Genomic DNA, 26925 nt, shown 5'->3' with positions numbered 1-26925 from the left:
TGGGATCATAAAATCACAGAATGATTTGATTTGGTTGGGACTGGAAGGGAACTTTAAAGATTATCTAGTTCTAATCTCCCTGCCATGGGCAGGGAACCTTCTACTAGACCAGGTTTAATAAGGATACTTATTAAAGGTTTCAAATGAGTATGATCTATCATGGCATTTCCAAAACACATACTTACTTGGAATTAAGTTTATTCCATCACTGTTCTCTCTAGCATTTAGAGAAGATACCTAAACAAACTTCTAGAAGTTACTTCTTTCAGTACAGTATTTCCATCAACATCCTGCCCTGAACTGTTCTGACTTAGGACATTACTAATCCTCTACTACATGAGCATCTTCTGGAACAGGACTAGAAATCCCTGTTTTATATAACAACTACCGTAAAATGGATGTGGCATAAACCAGTATATTTAAAAGAAACTGCCACCTTAATAAAGCATTTGAAGCTTACTAATGAAGAAACACATCATCTGGACATACACAGTGTGGGAGACCATAAATTCTTAAATGGGAGCATTTGTGACCATAAAGCATTACATTAACTGCCAGCCTGCTTTAGGAATGGTTTAACGATTATTAAGGTTATTTCCAGTTCAGCTAAATGTGAACAGCAAGGACAGATTTAAGTACTCTGCTGAAAAAGGGATGATTTAGGCATTCAGAGAATTAATTCAAAGAATTGTTGCTGTCAGAAGGCCAGGGCAGTGGATGGAGCTCTCATGCTCCAGTCAAACCTACACCCTCTGGGGTAATATCTCAGCGAAGTTAAAATTCAGACACTAACACTGCTACCAGGCCTGAGCTGTTTCTGGCACTGTGCCCACCAGCAGACATTGATCTTTATACATTTCTTTGGATATAGTACCATGTGCAGTGGGTCCAGAAGCAGCTTAGCCATTGATCCTATCAGCAAATGCCCCCCAAACAAGACCCTTAACACAGATACCCTCACAGGCTCAATCAACAAGGAGACAGCTGGAGTAAGCAAAAACCAGCAATGGTCCCAAGATAAGGCCTTCCCAATGCAGGGCAACACACACAGGGCCAGCACCCATTTACACAAACACAGTACAAACAAACAGCCCATGTTCCCATGTAATGGAGATTTGATTCTACATATGATTTAGCATCCTGAGACACAGACACCATTCCTCCTCTTAATATTGCAAGCACTGAGTACAAGACTTGCAGGACAGAGAGGTGTTTTGGTGAGGAAAAGACATTGTTCCCTTTATCAATAGCCAAGAGTCAGATGAAAAGATAAATGGTCCCAGGAAATGACTTCTCCAGTTAAAGAACTACAAGCTTTTGAGAGTACAAAATACAGCCTGATGCAGATTATGGTTCCATTGTTGGCTGACAAAGGCTAGACAGAAATCGAGTCCTTTGAGTGAGCCTCACAAAGCTTTTAATCATCTTCAGCACAAGAAACACAGAAGGACAGTCCACTACTTACAAAGCATCCAGGCAGATCTGCCACTTCTTTGTTTCCTGTTTTAATGGAAAAGACTTTAACTGGGACATACAAACCCATTTCAGCAGTATGAAGGGAAAAAAACAGCCCAACAAACCACTTCTCTCTCCCCCAAAAAATGCAAACACCACACCCTAGCCTATAAAGGTAAAATAAATTCAAGATGAAAGGAAACAAACAGATGAATGACCAATAAGAATAAAAACTGCTATCAAGAAGTCTCCTCTTTTGGTACAAAAAGAACCACTTGGAAAAAAGCACTTAAAGCCTAGACAAAACCTGCACAACTGCTTTCTCCAGCCACCTGGTGCCCTGACATCATGCAAGTAGACTTTATTTGCTCTAAATGCGAAAGAAAGGACTTAGAAGTGAAAGGAACAAACTCAGATGCAGTTTGGTGAGTCTGATACCAGAGAGGAAGAGAGAAATTAGGAGCAGCTTTGTGAGCTGCACAGAACTAGTAAAACCAAAACTATTTAAGGAAGGAGACTGGTCCTACTGGCATGTTGTCCAACACCAGGGCTAACATAGATACTTTCATCCCAATTCCTCTCCGTTATGTTGGCAAAACTGTTTGCATGGGCTATGCAATAAACTGGATCAGGGAACTTAAGCGGCATAAAAATAACACTGCAAACCACAGCACTCCCCTGGAAGAACTGTTTGTTCATGGAACTGCAGCCTAAGCAGGACAACCAGAAATGGAGAGAGAGACTGACTAATGAAGGGAAAATGGCATTTAAAGCTTGAGGAAGAAAAAGTCATTGGACATGGTGAAAAGAAATGGAGGGGAAAAAGACTTGGGACTAAAAATTAATATGATCATGGTACTGACTGAGCTAACAATCAGCACAGGCAAAGATATAGCTATGGATCAGGATGATTGGGGTGCCACAAGAAAGAATAGAAAGGTAGGAATGGGAATTTCTAAGTGTAAATTCTGGGAGCAAAGAAATAAAAGGGTGAGGAGGAAGTCCAAGATCTAATCAAAAGTCTGTGAAATTCCCCAAAAGCCAGGGAAAAGTGGAAAAGTACAGATGAAAGGAACAGAGGAGAGATCAAAGAGTCAGGAAACTAAAACTAATGAGGTGAGGAGGATAAATGGATGTAGCAATGGTAGAGCAACAGAAAAGTGACAAAGTAACCAGAGCTCAGAACAATTCAGAGTAGGACAATGGGATAAAAAAGTATGAGAAGAAAATTTTGGGGATAGAGAGGAGAGAAACAGGACCAAGTGCAACTAAAGTGAATGTTTCACAGCTACTAGAAGTGATCATCCTACTAATGTTTCTCCGACTTGTCTTCTCCAATGAGCTGGTTCTGGTGACTATCTGCCTGAAAACTAAGTCAATTCAATTCAGAAACCAAACTAAAAGCTACTTTTTGTGGTTTTTTGCTAGGGTTATTTCTGCTGTATTTGAGGATTCTAAGCAATCTACCACACCACCAAACATGCACTGGGAAGCTCTCAAGGACAGACAGGGCCTTTCACCTCCAGCATAGTGGTAGATCAATTCAGACATATCACATCAACAGATCTGTTTTGTAACAAATGCGGCCTCAATGCTGAAACAGACAAAATTCCCTTCTGCATCTCTGGCTATTTTTAGCCATTCCCTAGCACTTCTCTCCTGCTGGTACAAGGACGGTGCAGAGGCAGGGACAAATGGGCCAAAGGAAGTATGATTCTTCCAGCAGGAGCACAGTTAAGCCAGCTCCAAAGCACCACCACGAAGTGGAGAATCAGGAAATGAGTGTGTCCCATGGGTTGGACAAGCTGAAGAAGGTAAAGGATTTACCAGGGATGAGCTTTTGGGTCTGTCCAACTACCATTTGCTTCCATCCTGTTCCCAATTAAGGGTCACAGAAATATTACTAGCATTGCTCCTCTGACACCAGAGGTAGTCCATGGGCAATGTAGTTTGTCCCATGGTAAGAACACCAGTGGATATTGCGGGAGAAAGTGTCTGGATGCTCATATCCAGAGGGGTGGTGGGAGTGGGGCTCAAGGGGGGCTGAGATATTTGCTACTGACTGTGGTGCAAATCAGCCTGCACAAGGGTATAAAATGCTGCTGGAGAGTGGGCCAACTAGTCTCCCATGGCTGCAGACAGCTCCCAGGTGGATTGCCTCCAGAAGGAATGTATTAGCAATAAATCTAATCATAATCGTACATAATCACTCTCCTATTTCTTGTGTCTGTCTGAAAGCCTTCTCTTGTGCCTGTCTGAGAGCCTTCTCTGCCACAGGCTGCTCAAAGCCCTACTTTGTTGCTGTTCGGAGACAGAAGCTATGAAAGTAGAATAAAAAAACAAGTGCTCTTAAAGAAAAGCAATGAGCCGCTCCAACATCAGTGAAGACTACTAGGATAGGAAAAATACTGCAAAAGCTGTCCAGCTTTAAAAGGTGAAGCCTCTCTTAAAATACTAGAAAACACAAGGGAAATTGTTACAGAACAAATTTTAGACCCATTTGACTCAAGACCCAGCAAATGTTCCAGAGCAGAAGGTACTTGTGGCAGCCCCACTGCACGATTTTTGTCACTCCAGGTGCAGGGCTCCAGATGGAGCTGTAGTTCTGTACAGCAAAGTGTGTTATGCCAAAGTACTTGCTCTCGTTTCTTCCTCTGCACTGCAGCAGTCTGCCTCATGGGGTGAGCGGGAACACTTAGCTGCTGTAAGTCAAAGTCAGGAAAAGTTTGTGAAAATTATAAAGATAAACAACCTCCCAGTAGCTGGAGTTTGGGGCTTTTGTTTGTTTTCAAAGGCAAATAAAGTCCTTCACCCACTTCACACAGAAATTTACAAGCAGCTCTTGGATCAGTTGCCAGTGCAACTGTAATACCATGGAACTGATATACACTGGAACAAAGAGTGGACAAACTCGGCTGAGTAACCTGGACTAGACACTGCTGAAACACTTGATGTCACAAACCCATGGCCTAATGACAAGTTAAACTTATTTTTTTCAGTGGATTCGTACACGATACAGATACTTGCAACCTGCATCAGTGTGTTGATGGAAAGTGAATGAGCCACTAACACAGATATGACCAGGAAAGGCAGCATCAGCTCATGTAGTCAGGGATTCTGCACAAAGCTGAGATCCGGACCCAGAGCTTGATGTTGCCATGGTGTCAGCTAATGCAGCAGCTTTGTCCCTCTTCCTATTGCTCCCTCTTCTGGATTAAAAAATTAGAGAGCAGACAAGCACAGCAAACCTTTCCCATCAGAGCTTTCTTCAGAGTAATCGAATGGTCACTGACACACCGCCAAAAACTGAATATATGCACTAGTGCCTGGAGCCGGGATTAAAGACAAGGAGTGCAAACGCTCAAAGTGCTGCTTCCAAAGATATTACTGATAGAGAGGATGCAAGACGTTTAGTGGGGGGACTAAGCTCCACTGCAGAAGAGCCAGCCTGGCAGTCAGATGGTCTCGGTGGGATCCCACCTCTGATGTGAGTGCTCTCAACATGAGAGACCCTGGCAGGCGAGGCACCACAGCCCCACTGACCGCCAGTCTGCCCCACATCCTGAGCTACACTGCCTGGAAAACCACAGCTGATGAAGTGGGTTGGCTTGGCAAAGGAAAGCACGCTGCACAGGCCCAGCCTCCTTTTCTGCCCACTAATTTCACACTTGGAGCTGCTGAAGAGCAGAGGCTTCAAAGCGCACGCGGGACAAAAGCAAACGACTCAAGGCGGTATTTTCTAAAGCGAGTTTTAGAGCTTTCCATGTCTGTAGCATTCCATCGCATATGGCGCCTTATTTGTTTGTTTGTTTTGTGAAGAAGTCACTGTAATAACCCCGCCGGGAAGTTTAGCTCCATCCAGGTGCCGCACTGGCACACTCCGCACTGTGACACACTGGGCTGCAGAGCCCCACTATCCCACCCACGGAGCATCCCGCGCTGTGGCAGACGGGCTGCAGAGCCGCTCTATCCCGCTCACAGAGCATCTCACGCCATGGAACACCGCCTGCGGGGCCTCCCTATTCCGCCACCGCCGCCGCATCCCTGTGCTCTCACCCTGGCTGAAGTCCTCGCCCGGCTCGGCCTCGGCGCGGCGCGGGAAGCCGGGCGGCAGCGCGGGGCCGATGAGCTGGCGGGCCATGGCGCAGCCGGCTCCGAGCGCGGCCCGGCCGCTGTCGCCGTCCCGCTCCGCTTCCCTGCTGCCGACCCTGCGGCGCTGCCGGATGACGCCGCGCCCGCCCGGGAAGGAGGGAGGCTTCTCCTTCCTCAGCCCGGACGTGACGCGTTTAGCGGCCGCCGCCGGAGCGGCCCCACGTGGTGGTGCGAGCGCATCGCGGAGCAGGGTCTGTATCCGAGCGGCCTCTCCGCGCCCGACATGAACCCCTTCGCCTGGTACCCGCCGCCCCCGCCGGGGCTGCCTCCGCCGGGCATCCCCCCACCCTTCTTCTGCCCGCCGCCCTCCTGGGACACGAGCTTCTGGGCTGCCCCCGTGCCGTACCCCCCGTCCGGCCGATACCCGCCGCCCGACAGCCACCCGCCGCCCAGCACCTACGCGTCCGCCGACACCTACTCGCAGCCCAAGAGCTACTCCCAGCCCGCCGAGTCCTACTCGCAACCCGCCGAGAACTACCCGCCCGCTGAGAACTACTCGGAACCCGCCCAGAGCATCCCTCCCGCCGAGAGCTACTCCCAGCCTGCCCAGAACTACTCGCAGCCCGAGGGCTACCCGCCTGCTCAGAGCTACCCGCAGCCCGAGCGCTACCCCGCTGCGGACAGCTACTCGCAGCCCAAGAGCTTCCTTCCCCCTCACAGCTACGCCTCGCCCACCGCCTGGTTCCCGCCGGCCTACGGAGCGCGACCGCAGGGCCCGCACGCTGGTGAGGGGCAGGGGAGAAGCCCTCTCTTGGGCCCATGGGCTCCTTCCCATCCCACGCAGGCAGGGGCCCCGGGGCTGTCCTGAACCCTTGGGGCTGGAGGACTCCACCTCCAAGCATGTTGGTTGCACAACCTTCTCTTGTCTCTTCCCTAGACCCTTCTGCATTTCCCACCTAGGTAGGAAGGGGGTGTTTTACCAGCTGTATCTATGAATGGCTCATCTTTTTTTCTCTGTTCTGAAGGTGGAAATGGTAATTTCTCCCAGAAGTGGCACGGCAAGCAAGTGCCTGCATTTAGTAAACATTGTCCAGAAGAAAATAACAAGCCAAAGGTATGGAGTGGGGTCCCTAGCGCAAAAGGGACAGGTAGCTGTTGGAGTGGGTCCAGGGAAAGGCCGTGAAAATGATCAGAGGGTGGAGCACCTATCCTGAAAGAGCTGGGGTTGTTCAGCCTGGAGAAGAGGCTTCAGGAAGAACCTTGCAGCATCCTTTCAGTACTTTAGGGGAACTTAGGAGAAAGACAGGAACAGACTTTATAGTAAGGCCTGTAGGGATAGAAAAGGAGTAATGGTTTTAAACTGAAGGAGAATAGATTTAGGTTGGACATAAGGAAGACATTTTTTACTGTGAAGAAGATGAGATACTGGTACAGATCACCCAGAGAAGCTGTGACTGGGGCCTGTCCCTGGAAGTGTTGAAGGCCAAATTGAATGGGGTTTTGAGCAGCCTGGCCCAGTTGTAGATTGTCCCTGCCTGTGGTGGGGAGGTTGGAGCCAGATGATCTTGGAAGGTCCCTTCCCACTCAAACCATTCTGTCATTCTGTGATGGTATCAGTCTTATGGGACTTGGTGCAAGGCACTATAGAGATCCCATTCTCCTGTCTAACATGCTTGCCCTTACAAGAGAGCAAACGTGACAGTCTGTAACTCTTGAAAGATACATGTCGACCAAATTCTTACACAGGTTTATGTCACCTTACTGTGGTGGTGCCCGACTGCCTAGATTACATTAGTGCTCAAATTTTGACCATTTACATGGTCAAAACCAGCCAGCCAGATGACACTGATGTGTGTAGTGGGAGAAGGAAGGGTCTGTGCTGCCCTCTGAACTTGTACATATCATGGGAGAACAGTCATGGTCTGTCTTGGTAGGGAAGAGATGTGGGGCTTTGACCTAAATCCCACAGCCCTCAGTAAGTCTGTGCCAGCAGACTGGTGTGTTTGCAGAAGCAATAATTGATTGAAAGGTGGTAATGGGAAGAGCTGAGTGCAGGGCACTTTGTTTAGAAGATAAGTAATTTTAACTTAACTTTGATGTTATGTTAGCTTATCTTTGAAACTTTTGAAACATGCAACTGCTTTATTAACAAAAATATTAATAGTGTTTCACAACTAATTAAATACAGGAATATCTTGTAACTGCAATCCTGAGGTTATTTCTTCTATTTTTTTTTTCTTTTTTTCAGACCAAAAAGAAAAAAGAGCCAGTTTTCTCTCATTACTGTGATACCTGTGACCGTGGCTATAAAAACCAGGAGAAGTATGATGAACATATTTCACAGCATAAACAGGTTGATGAGTTTGGCTTCTTTTATTCACACTTTGATTTTTACCTTTGTGCCTGGCAAGCAGTTAGATGTAGTCACTCTTTGAACGGAAGACATAGGAAAGAGATTCCAGAGCTTTGTCAAGTATTAGTGAGGGATTTTTTTTCTGAGTGCTGTATGTAGGGGAGGCTTCAGTTGTATTTTTGGTTTTATTATTGAAGCCTTTTAAACTGTTTTTCTTGTGAAATATTGCTAAGTCGTAGGAATTAATTCATTGACATCGCTATAGCATGTACAGTTTTTGCATGAAAAACATTTTTAAAAATCTCATTTATTGAAAATTATCAAAATTTGAAATTGGAGAGTCTTGCAAATTTTTATCTTAGGTAAACTTCACTTTCTCTTCAGTTATGAGATACATTGGCTACACTGGTTGTTCTAAAATCAGATGAAATTTAAAGGTACATTATCCGTGCTTGCTCCTTTTACAGTCACCTTTGTTTGCAAACAGGGTAGCTTACACAGCCTGTGTAACAAACTGTATAGGCAACTGGCACTGAGTTTATTTGAAGTGTACTCAAAGGCTTGTTTATTATTTGTGTAAATTGGTGTGTTTAAAGTTCACCCTCTTATCTTGCAGTGCACAGAAGAAGGTTGCAATTTCAGTGCACATGAGAAGATTGTTCAGATACACTGGAAGAATGTAGGTAACCCTCTGGGCCCAAAATGAGTCTGTGCCATCTTTACTATAGCCCCTTTTCTCATTCTTCAGTGGTTTGCTTTTGTTCAGGTGGAAAGAAAATGTATCACCTCTGAGGAGAATCTGTTTTAAGACAATATTGTGGATGAAAATACGTTAAATACTATGGGGTTTTCTTAATGGATTCGTTTTATCATCTCTGTGTACAGCCTCACCAGTTTTGGAGATGAAAACAGTGTGGTACCACTATAGCTGACATAATGATGTTTTCTTTTTTAGCTTATGTTTCTTTTCTTTCCCCTTTTAAACACCTGTGAAATACTTTTTCCTTAGGCACATGCGCCTGGTGCTAAAAGAATAAAATTGGATAGCCCAGAAGAGATTGCTAGATGGAGAGAAGAAAGAAAAAGGTAAGACTTGTGGCCTATGAATTTGTTTTACTGTATTTTCCCTGTGTGATTATTAGATGACAGCTGAAGGGCAGGAGCAGCACGTAACTTGCTGCTGCTGCTGTTCCATTGACCCTGGAAAACTCCTTCAGTAGTGATCAGTGTCAGAATGCCTGAGCCAGAAGAGTGTGAGCTGCAGAGACTATAATAATTTGGAAAACTATAAGAGAAGACAAGATATCAGCTGAGAAGGAAACGTCTTTCCCAGATGCTTGATTTGGTACCTCAGGTTAGGTGAATGTCTCATTCCTCTTACCCTGATCACATTTTAGGTCAGAAATATTTGTGTGGTGGTTTTTAACAGCTAAAAAATCTGGAACTATTGTATTGACTATAATTGTAGCACTGTGTGCAGATTTCTCCAGCTTAAGTTGTCCCAGTAGAACGCACCAGGGAGTTTTCCTAATTTTTAAGGGCTTTCTGCATTGCTTGACTCTTTTCTAGTGAAAGAGAACAGAAACAGTGAATGATACGTTCTCAGGTAGTCTAACTTACATTGTATGCAGGGCGAGGTAAAATTCTCACAGAAACAGTATTTCTCATTATTTCTTGTTCTGTGATGTGAGAGGATATAACTTTTTTCTGTTGACCAGGACTGAAGTATTTATCTCACAGATTTATTTTTTTCCATCGGAGTTGAACGGATTAGAATCTACACTTGCCCAGCAGGAGAAAGATGCTGCAGGCTTTCCTCACTTCAATTCATAATGTGGAATATAGTCTTGCAAGTGATCAGTGCATGATTTGTTTCCATGAGCAGCAGTTCTATATGCAGAATGGGAAGTGATATAAATTTAATTTTGAGATCAGTGGTGATGAGCTAGGGCACTGTACTAGTCACATGGGGTTTTTTTAGTGAAAATAAACCCGGTGGTCTGATGGAATCTTACTGATGTAGCCACCTTGCATTCATGTCAGAAAGCAATGTTAGTGTGTTCTTGCTGTGAACTTGACTTCCCTTAATAAGTTTTGACACTGTTTTTGTTAAAAAAGAAAAACGAATGGTATTTGTTGTATATTTTTTTAACTGCCTCCCATCCATTTTTTTCTGTATGGAGAAGCAAAATTTCTCCCCATGTAAGTTCATTCTTACAAGTTTTAATTTTCCTTTGGATTTGGTTTCAGCTTTTTCTGCAAATTTCAGAAAGATAGAAAGGTAAAGGGAAATCTTACCACTGTGTCGGCACATCACAGAAGTCAACTGTTGCAACTGCTGTTCATTTTTTACAAATGAAAATAATACATAGGTTCTCTAAAAAAAAAAAAAAGCTTTTTTTGATACAGAAACAAGAAATTCTTTTCTCCCATTTTTAAAATGCTATTGTTAACCAGGCAAAAAATTTGTTTTTGATCTGTGCAAATAGAAGTCTGGTGTTAGATTAGGCAATTATTAAAAATACTAGTTTTCATTCCAAGGTTTCCTTTTATTCAAAAGATGCTAGAGGGCTTGGTTTTTATTTGCTTTCAGTATACATGTTGCTGTTGTGTTTTTTTAGTGACCTAATTTTCTAACAGTAGCTCCAAGGAAAAAGATCCATACTTGTATGCAGTCTTTCCTACTCATTTTTAACTTCCCATACACTTTTTTTGTTTTGGGAGAAGTTCTGGAGAATTCCTGTCTAGTGGCTGATGCTGAGGTTTAAGTGTAGAAATGATGTTTAAGGTGTATATGTCCATATGTGCTCTCCTGTATGCTAGAACATCAGGGAAGTGGGAATTGATTGCAGAATTGTGGTTAAGACACTGGTGTGGGGAGTAGGGGCTCGGTGTCTCAGCAACCTTTATCTACCCTTAATTGTAAAGGTGATGCTCTGCCTGAGATGGTTTTGCTGAGCTTCTGAAGGATCTCATGGGAGAGATTGTTGGTTTTACAAGTGCATATAATTTGGCTGTGATATAACGTTTCTGAAAGCCTTTGCTCGCTGCAGCACAGTAAAATCAAAGGAAGCAAAGTCGCGTGGCCACAGCCACCCGCCAGGAAAGGCGAACTGGGATTAGGACTGTCTAGGCCAAGGCCACTAGATGGAGTAGTGCTGTGCCTTTTCTTGGTACTTCAGGCCTTCTGTGGGCATCGTGTTTAGCCGTGATGGATGGGTGCAGAATGACTACCTGGGTGGCTTTTGTTATTCTTTGTACAGCAAGGAAGCTCTATGAGCATCCTTCTTTTTTAATTAAAAAAAAAGGGGGTGGGAGGCAGGCAGAGAGAGAAAGCCAGCTGGAACTTTTGTGAAGCATTAATTGGGTCGCCAGCAGAGCATCAGTTTAGTACTGAAGGTCTGTTGTTGACTCACAGTAAACATTGCGTTGTACAGAAAAAAGGGACACCAGAGGGAGTCTGAGCTATTAAGCAGTTTTGGTTTATGGTGACAGGAAAGAACCTTTTTCTTTCTAGAAGATCCAATCAGAGCTAAGAATGAATCTTTTTAGGTCATTAATAGTTTGTTTCTAATTAGGTTGCAGTGATTTAATGTGTGCTTCCATGCTGCATCCTGCCTTGCTTGTTCTTTCAGCCATTATAAATAATTACTTGCAGTTGAGATTTTTTTTGTTAATTAGCTACTGTGTTGCTCAATTGTGTATATCTTTAAGAAAGAGCTTGTGTTTAAAGTGTAGCCTTACTCTCATAGAGGAAAGAGGAGGGGGAGAGCTGGTAAAAAGTATCTCTGGATGAAGCATGCTGGGTTGGAATGCTGTTTTCCTGTTGAACCTGCTGAGCCAAGAAATCTAATTAAGCAAAGAGCAATAGAGGTGAAGTTCCATGGGATCTCAGGGTTTCCCTGTGTTTTGCAGACAGATGGTTGTGAGGTCTGACATCAACTTTCTTGTTTTGATTTGTCCTGTGCCTTCCAAGTGTTGAGAAATGTGCTGTCTTCAGCATATTTTTTCTTTAACATGAGCTTAAAGAGAATTATCTGCAATGCATTTCCTTAATGTGTCAGAATGAGGTATTGCTGTCTTCCCTACTCCACAAGTGAGATCTGGGTCCTGCCAGCCCATCTGTTTCTCACCAACATTTCTTGAGCAATGGTTATTAGTAAGAATGTGGAAAAGCTGCTTTAGTGTTAAAGTGAATCGTTAAACTTACTTTTGCTTAGCTCCTAATATAACATTGGGGGATTTTCTTGAGCTTGCGTGTTGCTTGTCAATTCTCCCCTTTCTGCCCTGCTTTCTTTAATCTCTTGGCATTGGTTTGTTCAGATAGGAATTATCTGTTGTATTTCCTTGCAATACATCTCATAGGCTGTGTGTGCTTAGTGCTTGAAGTCCAGTACTGTTAACCACACCACTTTTAAGTTTTTTTTTAAATTTTAATTTAAATTTTAATTTCAATTTTAAACTTTTTTTAAATTTTGGTTTTCTAGTTGCATAATGATAATCCTAGAGTAGTTTGGAATCCTCCCTGGTGTTGCACTGGTAATAGTGAAATATGTAATATGGAAAATAATTTCTTAGAGTTTGGTAAAAGTAGAGAAGCAAAGTAGAAGGGATGTGTCAGTAGATCAAGGTAAATGTAGATCCAATAAAGTTTACTCTGGTCTGCTGGGATAGCTTAGCAATAAAACTGCCTCAGCTAACGTGATTAAATCAGACGTGGGAAAGTTAAGCGAAGATTTTATCAGCTCTGTTGGGTCATTTCTGTTCCCTTTGGGCTATCCATGTCTCCTTTGCTGTTGGCTGTGCATATGCAATTAAGACCAGCTCAAGAAATTATTGAGGCATTTTGCACACAGTGCTGTTCCTATTAAAATGATGAACTTATATAGCTCTTGACTCAGGAATTCATTGTGTAAATTGCTATAGAAACAGGTCTCTTTTCTGTTAAATGTTGGCAAAGCTCTGTTTGTTCGCTGCTCACTAAGAGCTGTTTTACTCCAATGTTTATGTAGCAAGATAAAATATGCTGGCCTATAAAAAAATGCATGGCTCTGGCTAGTGTGCTTATTTATTGAAAAAAAAAATCTATGCAGTAAGACACACATGTTAGTGGTTATGCTCAGTGTCACTGTTCCATGTCTCTAGAAGCTTAGGGTATCCTCTCATTTTGTTGAGGTATATGTGATATACTCATCTTAGTCTCAAAAGCAGTTTTCTGATACTATCAATTTATTTTGGAAAACTTTGGATTGTAGAAGTGTCTACAGTTGGGAACTGCAGCTGCTATGAAATGGGGCTGCCTTCTCAGGCAGTACTGGCTTCATGAAGTCTGCTGTGCCAGACCATCACATCGTGGTTTAACTCTCCCTTTTACACTAAGTTTCTCAGGTTTGTAAAGCCCTGTGGGGACTGATGAAGCTGTTTGTATTCAAGCTCTGACAAGTTGTTTGCAAGGCATAAGTGCTGGGCTACTTCTATTTCAGTGGTGTTTGTAGGTAATATTTTAAGAATGTCATTTTCTTAGGAGAGGAGGAGGGCTTGCCATCTTAGAAGGGTGCAAACCCAAGTCAAGTCTTGGGATTTAAGCCTATGGCCTTTTATGTGGAGAGACTCTGTCAGTATAGGCATGAGGTAAAGGCAGGGAGTGAAATGCCATTTAACATTTGAGAAGAGCTGGAGAAAATAAACAGAGCCACTACAGATGCCTTCAGATGTGCTTCTGCAGGCATACTGGGACTTGTGACTTGAGCTCTCGCCAGCTGTCAGTTACTGCCTGTGTCAGCTGGAAGGGTGGTTTAGGAGAAATCTGTCAGTCTTGGCAGTGAATGGAACTGAAAGCGTTCATGCAGTCCATTACGGTGGCTCGTGGAGGGAGTGGTAACTCAGAGGAATGAAAGTGGGAGGCATTCATGTCTCAAATTGTGTTGGGAGAGCATGTCTGAATGTGTCCTTAATCAGCGTAAGTGCTGGAGCATTTGAAGACTCCTTTGCTCTAGTATTTAGGGTCTTCCCTTATAGTTAGAACACCCCCCCACACCAATCTCTACAACAAGCTTGGGGATTTTTTTAAGCATAACTACTTATTTTATAACTTGCTGTCCTTCTGGGAGCCTTTGTGTTTGAAGGGAAGCACCTTATCTTAAAACTGCGGAGAGGTGCCAAGCACCAGGGTCTTTGTCAATGCAAAGCTCTTGAGATTAAAGAGTTCATTGCACATTTGCTGTGTGCTGGGAGTGTTGTAACATGGATGAACAAATCTAACTAACAGGGAAGAGCAGAGGTAAAACATCACATCCCTGTGCTCACTTGAGCTGTATGGCAGATTTCTGGGAGAAATCCAATGAAAATAGATGTTGACAGCTCATGTTCAAATCCTCTTAAAGGAGACAAGTTCTGTAGTGTGTTTAGGTTTGTCTTGTAGAAAATGCTTCTTTTTCCCTTGGTATATGGTTGAAGCTGTCTTGAATCAATGTGACACTTAACATTCATGCTGTAATATGGGGAAAATGCATGTGATAAGATTAAATATTTAAAGAAAGAGATGTGTCTTTTTTGATAGCTATTTATAGTGAGAAGCTGTTCTATGTTTCTCTTTACTCCATTTTAATAGACATCAAATATTTATACTTTGTGTTTGTATCCAGAAGCTGGGGGAGTGCGTGCATGTGTTTCTCATTTACCACCTTTATCTCAAAGCACTGGGATTTAGCTAACTAATGTTTGCAGAGCAAAGAGTGTAGCCATTTTTGGGCTTTGGTGGTAAAAAGCCTGCTGCACAGGCTCTGCGTGTCAGAACCAGTGAGGCGTTTGTCTGGAGGGAAGGATGTTAAGGGAGGTGGGGAATGGAAGAGAAGGGATGGTTTGGGAGATGGTTGTAACAGTAGATTTCTTTCCATCTGCATAATTTGGCAATTTTTCTTGAACCTGGAATTAGAAAGGGGCAGTAATTTTGGTGAACTTGAGGTCAGTGTGCAAGAACAATGCTGAATATTGCTTGAGAAGGAACTTGTGTGCTTTTCCCTGTCACATTAAAGGAATCTTGTGCACCCAGAAGCTGTTCCTATAAGCTTTTTTTTTTAAATTTACAATAACTCAGCAGTTAGTGTGCTAAAGGCACGTCATTTAAATAACCCAGTTGATGCTCCATAAAAATAAAATTGGAGGACTAAATCATGCAGTTATGTGTTGGGGCAAACAGAGGGTCCATGACTGTAACCAAACTGTTTGTCTGTACCTTGCTTTTGATGGATTGGTAAATCCAGGAATGCAAATGTGATAGATTTTTTGAATTTTTTTTTGTTGTTGTTCATTGCGTCTGGATATGTAAGCATAAACGCACTCAGGTTTCTTTTCCTCACTAATGCCTTTTTAAGAAAGAAACAGTCTGTTAAACTTCCTTGAAAATTTTTAAAAATCTGCAATATTATAGAGGAAGCTGGTTTGGTAAAGGGGGAATTGAGAAAGTACAGTAAATCCTTTAAGAGCCAGTAAAACTATTTTTTTTCTTCTAGAAATTTTCCTACATTGGCAAACATTGAAAGGAAGAAGGAAATGCAGATGCAGAAGGAGGAAAGGGGAGAAGTGCTGACTACCCAACAGTTTGGGTAAGTGGTTTGAACCAAGCTTGTTGCTTTCCTCCCACTGAGTTCAGAAGTCTTGGTGTAGTCTTGCAGCACTTACTGCTTCCACTGCATACACAATCTGGCTGCCCTTGAAGAGAGAACAGGTCATTTGACAAACTGATGTAACACTCTTTTGTTTACTTCATAGTGCTTCAAAGTCCACTTCAGTTAAATGAAGGGATAACTACATTAAAAATCCTGGCTTGTTTGAGAAAACCACATTCTAGTGGCCATTCATTAGATCAGCATAACCTTGGTCTCCGAAAAAGTAGTAATGGGGACAAAAGTCATGCAACATGACAATTCCACATGGTTTAATCCTTTATTGCCTGAAAATGGCCAACAGAGAGTCTATGAGCAGATTTGACTTCTTACTCTCTCTCCTTTCTGATGATAAATCAATAATCAACTGAAGAGAGAGAAAAGATGGAGGGTAGAAGAAAGAAGCAGCTCTATTTAAGTTGTAATGAAAACGATATGAAAATAAAATTAACCCTATCTGCTACCATTGTTCTGAGCTAGTACTTACTCGTCTTGGATTTTTATCTGTTCTCTGCCTTATAAATTATTTTCCAGTATGATTTTGTTCTTTCCGTTTTATTGTTAAGTGGAACCAGCTAACTTCATTAGCTCTGCTTTAGGACCTGTGGGAAGATTGTTTTTAAAAAAAAAAAAAATATGATGAGGCACACTCCTAAAATATCACTTGTTTAAACTAGAATGACTGAGCTGGAAGGCAGGAGTGGACTCAGTCCTAAGGGGCTCTTGCTAAATGCCATTTTCTGCTGCATGGAAGTCAAGCTGGGGTTTGCCTAGTTTTTTGTGTGGGGGATGACAGCAAACAACACAAAACTTGCACCATGGTAAAATGGTTGAACTAGTGCAGAATAAGAAGCTAGTGTAATTTATTAAATGTGGACAGTGCAAATTACCTGGGTACAGCATGTGCTTCAGAAGATCCAGCACTTATCTGCCCCCATCCAACCAGTTGCCTTTCATGACTGAAATGAAAGATTTATAGAAGACTGAAGTAAAACTTCCTTCAAAGGATATAAAGTGGCAGGAGTGCTTTGCACCCGAGGAACCAAACCTGGGCATTGAAACTAAAGCTGAAAATGTATATGATACTATGTTTGGAGATTCTTAGATGGATTTTCTTTGTCACAGTAACAAACTGTTTGATGTCTACAGGTTTTATTTGCTATCTCTTGTGTCGGTGAGTCAGATGCATCAAGTAGTCTTAAACGTCCATCAGCAATTCCATGCTGTTACATTTGTAGTAGCTTTATATCTGGGAAAAAATGCCTTCAAAATTGCAGGTTATTTACTTTCACTTAGCAACTTTTTACTCTAGTTGATTATAGAAATCTCTTTTTCTCCCTTCAGTCCGCTGAGCTGGTAGCACTCTAGACTTGGTGAACTGTCCATAAGGTGTCATTTCTGCTTTGTATAACAGCAATGAAGATTCTGGAATTGGTGCTTATCTGGCAAATTTACTGATGCATGAGGCAAAAATAGAATACAGCTTGTTCCCTGCAAGCTGTACTATTAAAGCAAATAGCTAAGTAAGATTTAGAAAGGATTAGATGCCTAACACTTCCATGGTGCTTTCCATTTGTGGTTCTCTGAAGTGCTTTACAACTCCTAAGTCTCAGCATCCCTGCGTGGGAGATTAGAGATGCAGGAGGACCACTTTGGAAGTCTGTCTGGTGTCTTACAACACCTGAATAATACTACATAGCTCCCCATCCCCTCTGAATGGGGACTAAAGAGCAGGATATCTTTCACGAGGGAATGTCAGAAGGCAGATGCCAGGCTGATGTTTGTTGGGATGTTTTTGTGACCTTGGAGTTTCTTTCTGGGTGTTTGAGGCCCCATAGAACTCAGAAAGTTGTTTTTAACCCTCAGTCAAGGACAGCACCTCTAATTGAGCCTATATTTGCTCAATATCTTCTAGGTTATGCAGCAACATGCTGAATTTAGAGCCTGGTTGTACAAATTCAGAAATGCTGTTTTCTCTCTTGTTGGAGTTGAATCATAGGAGTTAATATTAGCCTTCTTTTGTGGGTGAGGGACTGATGCACAGGAAGGCAGTGGCTTGCCACTTGTGCCACAGGAGCACTGTGGTGGGTGATGCCATCAGGGATGAGCAGTGTTAGATACTGTCATGAAATGACTGGAGAATGAAATTAAATATGTTTTGTTGTGATATAAAGTAATTTTAAGTGCTATGACAGGCCTTGTTCTCTTCTTAAGAAGGACTTGATGAGGCCAGAAAAGCATGGAAAAGAGGAATGCTGGTAATGGGAACATTTCTGAACGAGCAAGCAAAGTAGTGGCTGGCTTGAAAGGGCTGTATGATGGAGGCCTAGAAAAATTGCATAGGTGGAAGAGGTGCATGAAGTGTGAGTATACACTGTTTCTTGTAACTCAAGAAGGATGGGGTACCAAATGACTTGTTTAGACATCAGAATGAAGACAAACAAAAAGAAGTAATTTGTCACAAAATATTAACACCTTGCTGCAAGATTTCAGGGATGCCAGACATGAGCGCAGCATCTCACAACATGAGGCACGTGGCTGACTAGGAATAACAGGACCTCAGCCATGCTGCAGGTGAGGCTGAGGCAGGGAGAACTGATCAGAACCAGCCATGGGGCTTTTTCAGGACAGCAGATCTTGTGTAGTTTTTTCAGTTGTAATGTAGTGATGATTAGTTACAGTCTTGTTTTGCTGAATTAAGTTTCTGTTGCTTGGAAATAAGTATTTTCAGGAAGCGTCAGTTGTCCCTTCTATATTTGTTTTATTCTCTTGGTCACATTTATTCTTGTATCTGTATAATTCAACCAGAGTTTAAGTTTTTCAGGTATCTTCCTATCAGCATGTGTTTATAGGGAAACATGGAAGGTTATGGAACCATGAAAGATAAGTGGAACCAGCATGCTGTGCTCTTCCTGTGTTTTAGGACTTGTTATTTTGTTTCAGGTTTTTAAAAATGCATTATCCTGATGGACATTTCTTTTATTCCTTTTCCTTGGAATGGAAGAGATTATTGGCATATTAGTTGGAGGCGGGAGTAGGTAGTCATTGCAGCTGATGGTGTCAGATGGCTGAATGGATTTGGTGCAGCAAGATGTTTCTCAGATCCGTAACTAGGAAAAAAGACTTCAGCAGTGGAAGTGTGCTTATAGTAGATGCTTTGCTTTTAAATTCTTGTTGCCACTGTTTTGAATGACTTAAATGCTTAAGTGAAGAGAGTATTTGTTGACTTTGTTTTCTGAAATGAAAACACCATGTCCTCACACTGTAGATTATCGAGGAACTTTCTTAGCCAGTGTACTCTTGGCCTTGTTAAAAACTAAAAACCAAAACTCATGAACTTCAAACTGTTCATTCAGATTCCAGCTTTGTCCCATTGCTCTGCCTGAGATGAGGTGTCACTGATTTTATGGTCTGTCACCTTGTGTTAGCTGAGCTGGTGTAAGTCCTGGCATCATTCTGTGTTGCTGAACCTTCAATGAGGGCCTGAGCCATTTGGTTACATTAGTTGTTTTTATTCTCATTGCTTGTCATCTGTATGAGCTTTGCTTTCTATTCTCCAGAAAAATGAAAGGGATGTGGAAACCTCCAGAAAATGGACAGGCTTTTGGGCATCAAGGAAGACACAGGAGAAGACAATGGCGCCCGTTCTGGAAGAAATTTAGGAAAAATGGCGGCGATTATCATGCACATAGAACTCAAAATGAAGGAAATGGAGCAGAAAACAGCATGTGTGAAAAGGAACATGAGAAGCAAAATCCTTTGGCAGGCCAAGCGTATGAGAAAGACGTGGACCCTCTTGGTCTTCTGGCAAACGGTGACGTTGGTAAGATGAAGGAACTTGGAGAAGTTTTGTTTTAAATAGTTGTTTTAAGTTTAAATGCTGAGACTTTGTGCTTGCTAGTCTAGTCACCATTTTGGAAGTCTGACATGAAGTTTGTGTGCAGCATTACATGTTCTGATGTAAATATTGTACAATAGTCTAAAGGACATACACCAACTTAGGTTGCTACATTAACAGTGATATAGGAAAAGACTTATAAAACCATAAGAAGAATGAAGTAATGCAACAGTCAAATTACTTTTTAAAGACTGTTGAATATCCCTTTGTGGTTTTGAAAATAACAGTATTTAGAATGTGGAAACAAATGGATTTCCTTGTATGAGTTAAGTGAATTACTTAAAATGTCAGAATTTTTCTTTTAATTCTGTTCTTTGCTGTGTTATTACTCTTGATATTCTCCATATGTGTGTGTTCTCTGAAGTACTGGGTTTTTTGGGGTCGGTTTTTTGTTGGGGTTTGGGTTTTTTGTGAGCATGTCTTGTGTCCTCATGCTGGCAACAATATAAATTCTTCAGATGTAACTATTTATAATATAGTCGGCAGTGATGCAGTACTCTTAGAATATGGCATGTAAGCTGACTTATACTCTGGCTATTTTTAGCAACAAGGGTAGAATACATTCCCTGGAAAGATGTCTGATGCTGAGTTTTCCCTCTTGAAGACATAATCTTCAATTAGTGAGAACAAGAACTCAGCATCCCTATGCAATTTGTTTATTCCATTAATCTTTGCGTGTTGGGAAACTTAAGTATGCTTAAATATATCTGTATTTCCCTGCAGCATCTGTGTTTTACTTAATGATAAAAGATCTAATTATGCCAAAGTACAGCTAGTGACTTCTGTTATAGTAGGTAGAAAAGGAATGTGGTACTTGCTTATTACACATTATTAAAGCTAGTTGCAACTTTTTATACAATTAAAAAATATAGCCAGAACAAATAATAAGAAACACAACATAACTAAGTAGAATTAAAAAAAAATAATACAACCCAAATCCATGATTTTACTGTATAGGTGCATCTTTTTTACTCCCTTTTTTTTTTTTATTCCCCCTGATTGGCTTCTAAATCCTTCTCCTTCATCTTCTCAGGACTAAATCCAGCAAGGCTTCAAAACATACCACGAAATTCTCTCTTTCTCTTTACCTACACTTGGTAACAAAACCTATAATTATATTAGGTATGCAAAGAAGGAAGCAGAAAGCTCAAGCTTGTGTTCAGGAAACTTTTTGTTTTAGCTTTGCTGGCAGGACTATAAACCAGTAGAGGCACCAGTTTGCCACCACCTGTCTGTAGAAAGTAGACAAATGTGGGGGGTTTTCTATCAGTCCACAGCCTTGAGCAATGGTGCCCAACACCAGGTGTGCGTGGTGCTGAGACGGGGATGTAGCAGCAAGGCTGGCTGTTGGCATGCAGGATTGTTGGGACCCTCTTGCCTTTTCTTTCCCTGCAGAATCTGACAAGGAGGAGGCAGCTGAGGAAGATGGGAGACTGGGATTGTCAGTTGTCCCCAGGCAGGTGACCTCTGCCCTTAGCGCGCTGTCGGTCAACTATGGCAGCGCATCCGACAGCGAGCCAGAAGGTGTGTGGAAACAACCTCTGCCCTTCTCTTCTAGCCTGTGTCACACTGCAGTGATGTGGACTGCAAGCAGGACTATGGCTTTTTTTGCTGTCCTTTTCTCAGCAGCATGTCGTGGGTTGAGAGAGGAGGCATAAAATGTCTTTGATTAGGTTGTGTGTCATCAGATTTCCCAGGCGTTTTCTGTCCTAGTTGGGGGAAAATAAGGAACCTGTTTTCAGTCTTGATTCAAATCATGTTTGAGTAGTGCTAGGAAAAAGCTGTTATTGTCACCCTGTGAACTAATTTCCACATCCTTAAGGGCTTTTTCCATAGAAGGCTGCTGGGTGTTGCAGTAGTACTTGAACTCTCTGTTCAAGTCCTACTGCAAGAAGCACATGGATTTTTTTACTTCCCTGAGTGTATGCATCAGTGTGTGGTGAGGAATCGCTTCTGCTGCTGCTTGTTTTTGCAGATATTTACTATGCCTTACTTGCCTTGGGTGGCCTACCCAAAGTTAAAAACCATCTAACAGACAGTGAATTGAACTTGGGCATCCTCTGTCCTAACTGTATCATGATTTTCTCAGCAGCCAAATTTGCAGCAAGCTACAATGTGAAGCAATGTACTTCATAAGTGGTAAGAAGGCAGAGGTTTGAAAAGCTTGTTCAGGTCTTGCTCCTTTTATTTTTCTTTTTGTGCTGCAGAATTTAAATACCTTGTTTTCCTTTCTGTGGATGTTTAGAGATTATTTTTTGTATTTGAAAAGAAAACCCAAACCAAACAAAACCCTCCCTTCCTCCAAGTAAACCTTGAACAGCTTCACATCAGGTTGTGTGAGCAAGAATAGTACTGACGAACTGCCAGTGCACGGGGATATGAGCATGTTAAAGAGGCTTTTAAGTTTGAGATGAAAGTGTGTTCTTTTTCTTTAAGAAATCCCTGTCAAGACTGCAACAAAAGCTGAGAGAAACCAGGCTGTGCTCAGAAATACACCTCAAACTACTCCTGCTCCTCGGAGTCAGAAACCGAATCAAAACCGCCCAGAATGTGCAGGCACAACGTTAAGGAGCTCGAATTCAAGTGCACGTCCCCCCAGAGGGCCTGATAAGCGGGGCAGGAAAACATTACCTCGCCTTCCCAAGCGCCGTCCAACTCTGCTGGAAATGGTAAGAGGCTAAAATAGTGCCTCCTTTACAAGAACAGAACTATTTGTGAGTGGTTCTCCTCTTCCTTGCAGGAAGTTAGAGCAGTCGGTTAGCACAGGGCCTGGCTTAAAAACAGTAAAGTGACTGTTTCACTTGGAGAAGGTGAAGATGCTTTAATAGACAAATAGAAATACCCTGGCATGCATTCAGGTGATGACTGGGTTTGGTAAGCAAGAGACGACAGCTGAATCATGCGTCTGAAATGAGCTGCACAAGGAACAAACCCTTTGTTCTTCTCTGTTCCCTTCCCTGTGGTAGTATCCAGTAGGTTTTGGTTGTGTGTAATTCCAGCGGCCATGATCTGATCTTTTTGCTCCCAGCTTTGCTGTTCAGCCACCTTCCTCTGCTGGAGGAGCACACGGTTGTTTTTGCACATGCAAAGAGATCTTGTTGAGAAGTGTGTTGATGACTTAAACTACAGAGTGGTGTTGAGCTGCGACCTGCATGCATGAGGGTTTCTTCCTAGGCAGGTTTAGATCAATCTGAGGAAGGGACATCACCTTGAAGAGCAGCAGGTTGGTGTCTCAGAAGGGTAGAAAGAGGTTTGTATGGGTGAGTCCAAGGTGTTCCTAGTAGCAGTGCAAAGCAACCCATTTGGCCACAAAGCTTGGTGTCTTTCCTTAGAAAGCTCCAACAAAACCTTGGAGCTTTTATTGTATTTGTTACTCAAAAGCAGTACTACCCTGCTATGCTATTCTATAAATAGCATAAAGCTCCTTCATCAAGGGAAAACTTGCAGTGGGCAAAATACAGGGGAAAGCAGGGTGCCACTGACATCAGAGCTCTGAAATAGCACAGGATGTTTCGGCAAGAGATGTGTGATAAGGTACCTCCCAAGCTGCTGATGTGGGAGAAATCCCTTGGTAGTCTTTTTAGCACATAGTACCATTGCTGCCAAGAATTAAAGTTCCTAGTGACCGAAAAGGAAGTGTTTGTCCTTTGTGTAGCTCCCTAAGCATGCAGTTGCCTTTATCACTTGCTCTTCAAAGTTGTTGGTGATCAAAGAAAGCAGTGACGACTCTGGAAGAAAGTCAAGTGAAGTCCCACATGCTGAGAGAAGCTGACAGTGCATAGGAAACCTGAGCTGAAGCTTGCCAGTATAGTCCATTTTAAAAATTGCATTTTAGTAAGGTTTTTTTTGCTTTTTCAAGTTGCTCAGAGTTGTTTTTAAAGAATGTGTACTGTGGCTATAAATCACAGAAGAGAGCCTGAGGTTTGCAGGTAGGCTTCCACTGTCATCAGAAATGGTCAGTGTATAAAAACCTTGAGAGGGAGCAAGGTTGAAATTTTATAAAATGCATCCAGAAAGCGTATTAGAATGCTGAAAAAAGGATGTTGTATCAATGAACTGATGCTTTTAAAAAAAAGAAAGGGATGTAGGAGAATAGCTGCAGGTATCTCTCAGCAGTCGTTCAGCAGTGAGCTTGGGCTCTACTAAAACGTGTTTATTGTAGCCATGCAAACACTAATGTGTATTTAGTCATTCTCTATGCTAACAAAATCAAAAGCTTGGGTACTGTCACTCCACTGACACCCATCCCTGCATTAAAAAACGAAATACAAAGATACGGTTTTTGATAGGGTGCAGCCCAACTGGGCCCTAATTTGGCCATATGCGAATTCACCATTTTCTCCCAAAGAGAAAATGAACAAAGAGAACATCACTTTGCTGTCCCTTGTCTGTCCTGAAGTACATCTAGTTCAGATGAAAGGTTCCTGAAGGCTCATTCTAGGTGTCAGCTGCTTGTAAGACCTCTTAGCAACTAGTCTAAGTAGAAATATTCAGACTTGAACGTGTCCTGTTAAACCACTGTTGAAACTTGTAACAACAAAAAAAGCTTCTTGATGCCATTACAAGCCAAACTTAGCCAAATCTCCTGCAGTGTGTAATACAGCTCTCCTGCAAATGATCAGGTAGTTACAGATTTAGCCACTTACCTCAGATTTTGTGTTTGTTCAGAGTACTAGTGCTGCTGACACTTGGAATGAAGAAGGTTCATTCAGCTCTCTGACTGATAGGTTTCTTTTTCCTGCTACCAAAATGAACTTCAGTGAGATTAAAGTTGATGAGGGAGGCCTCTAGCACTTTGATTAAGCTATTAGAATTAGGTTGGTGTATTATAGCCCAAACCAGTTGCTGCTGTTTAAATCCATGGTCTGGTACTTGGAGGAAGATGCCCTTTCCTTGTATTTATCTTTTACTCATAGGGGGTTTAAATTAAAAATGCATGGGATATTAAATTGCAGATAAAGTATAACTCAGAAGGTGTGAAAGATGTTACCCTGATGTACTGGAATGCATGGCCTGGTATTACAGTCCATATGAGAACCTCATTGTCTCTGCTATGGCAGTCTCCAGCCCCATGTGTCCAGGACCTGCGTGAGAGAGCCAACTGTTTAAACTGAAAGATGTTGGAAATTACTGAGTAGATCAGTACATCTTGCTATGCTTGTACCAGCTACAGAGCAATAGAGGGAAATGTGCATCATCTTCTCTTTTTTTTAATTTCCAGTTACTGGCCCAGGACATCCGACATGAAAGGAATGTGATTTTGCAGTGTGTTCGATACCTCATCAGAAATAATGTGTTTGGACTTAGCACAGAGCCACAGGCTGAAGCAGAAACTGAACAGTCCTCTACAAGTGCAGCAGAGCCTTCGAAGGACAAAGGCGATGAATCTAATTGTTCTTGTAGCTCTGACCTTCAGTTGGAAGGAGCGCAAGAAGATGCATTACTAATAGCCCAGGGTGAGAAAGAACCTGTGGATCAGACTTCACAGATGGCTCAGTTGGCAGATGAAGACACGTGGGAAACCCCATCAATTCAGTGTGAAGGAGCACCATAGAGGATGTCTGTTATGGACAGCAAAGCAAAGGCTCACATTTTTTACCCAACTGATGCTTTTTGAAAGACATCAGTGTAACAAAAAATAATTAAAGTACATACTGAGAGCTGTTAAAACCACTTTCCTGATCTGTTCTGCCCTCGGTGGCCATTTCCTTGGAAAACATGTTGAGTAATTCCATTTCCACATGGCACAAAGGCAGCAGTGGCACAGAGTATGACCTTCCCTAGGGTAGGTGCAGATCCCCACTCTAGAGCTTCAGAGCTTGGAGTGTTTTACCTTCTTAAGAAATGTGTGTGAGTCCATCACCAGAGCCAAGTAGGATTGATCTTCCTCATGTGAAGTCATGGTCTGGTGTGTGTGGAGTATCGTGCGTGTCCAGAAGTATTTCAGTGTAGTTTCAAATGACAATTCAGTGCACCCATTGTTTTACTTCAGCTGCTATAAGATATATCCAATATAAATCTAATATATCCAGTGTAAAATATGGAAGATATAACTGACCTGGCTCAAAAAGTACTGCTTGTACCAGGAATCTCTTCCTCCCTGAATTAATTTGTTAATTGAGCAGAGAATGGAAACAAGGGCACAGGCTTTATTTATTTAAAAAATCAGTAAATAAAAATACTATAACTGCTTGCATCAGTGCTGGGTTGCTGGTTGACCTCAGGTACCCAACACTGAGCCTTTGGCCATAACTGCTGTTACAGTTATTGCCTGACAGATTAACTCCTGAATATTATTAAAAACCCTCAATATTATTAAATCCCTCAATATCATTAAAACCCTTAATAATATTATCGAAGTTTAGAAAACTTGCTACGAGTTACTGGTTACCTTTTTCATACATTGGGAATTTATTAGTTGGCCTTCTGGAAGGATGCCTTAGTACATTGTTATGATGCTCCTACAGCACCCAGTGATTGTTTTTTTCATGGGTTTGTGCGTACATCCATAGTGTTCTGAGCGCTAAAAAAAAAGCATCAGTCAAGGTTTAGAAACAAATTTAGTCTTTTGATTATATTGTGCATTTGTTTGCCAGAATGTTTCTTGTCAAGGGCAGGTGTTAGTTTGTCACATTGACACTGAAAACATGGCACAAAAAAAAAAAATCTATTCTCAAAACCTCCGCTTCAGAATCTGCTCTTTGTCTTTTAGTCATGGTTAAATGTAGCAGTTAACTCTCAGGGACTGGCTTTATTTTCTTTTTCTTTGGTAGAAGTCTAGCCTTCCATTCCACCATTTGAAATAGGGAGACTCACGTGGGGGGGTTTATTGCCTAATAGCTAAATTTTCTTTCCTTTAGTTCCTTAAGTTGAGATGCCACACATCTCATTTGTGGAGTATAGGAAACAAGAAATAGTTGAAAATTCTGTCCTGCTGCTCTGCTATTTATAACTACAACTGCATATCATGTTGGTAATGCACTGTCTAAATTTATGGAATTATATAAATACCAACACCCTTGTAAAAGTTGTGTGTCTCAAGGATATATGTGCAGAATAGAAGCAGTGATCATAAACATTTATATTTCCAAGGCAGATGATTCATTCTTCCCATGATGATCTCACGAGCCATCTCAATCTCCCTGACTTGCCTCTGGCTCTTACAGTTTTACTGCAATGAAAATACCAACGAAGAACACTTGGCCACAGAGATCTGGCACTCGAGCAGAACCTGGTTTCAGAGTGGAGTGGTACCAGTGCTGTTGAAAGCATAAGTAACAGCTGCAGGAAAAGAAATGGATGTCTTAAATTTGCTACTAAACTGCACTTTAAACAACCCTGTGTCCTATCAAGGTGATGGCAGAGCTTTCTTTGACTGTACACTTTGACCTTGTGTTTAAAAAGACAAAACCTTTATCCTGAATTCTTTATACTGTTGTCATTATGACTTAAGAATATTAAAC

At 42.1% G+C, this 26925-nt stretch overlaps 2 protein-coding genes across 2 annotated transcripts in view; one reads left to right on the top strand and one right to left on the bottom strand.

Moving 5' to 3' along the window:
• Positions 1–5596, bottom strand: part of GPALPP1 (GPALPP motifs containing 1) — a 20425-nt gene extending 14829 nt beyond the window's left edge. Inside the window, exon 1 of the mRNA XM_069010270.1 lies at positions 5512–5596. Coding sequence (XP_068866371.1) covers positions 5512–5596 — 85 coding nt within the window. The remainder of the gene's footprint in view (positions 1–5511) is intronic.
• On the top strand, positions 5595–26925 carry NUFIP1 (nuclear FMR1 interacting protein 1). Its single transcript, XM_069010260.1, is given in 11 exon segments — positions 5595–5702; positions 5705–6332; positions 6573–6661; positions 7796–7900; positions 8517–8579; positions 8910–8986; positions 15412–15504; positions 19125–19387; positions 20858–20986; positions 21899–22131; positions 24684–26925. Coding segments are annotated over 11 exon segments (2121 nt in total). The 3' UTR covers positions 25017–26925.

This window comes from Aphelocoma coerulescens, chromosome 1 (assembly GCF_041296385.1).
Source record: "Aphelocoma coerulescens isolate FSJ_1873_10779 chromosome 1, UR_Acoe_1.0, whole genome shotgun sequence".
NCBI classification, from domain to species: domain Eukaryota; kingdom Metazoa; phylum Chordata; class Aves; order Passeriformes; family Corvidae; genus Aphelocoma; species Aphelocoma coerulescens.
The sequence above is the reverse complement of the archived record's forward strand: the minus strand, read 5'-3'. Positions and strand labels throughout refer to the sequence as shown.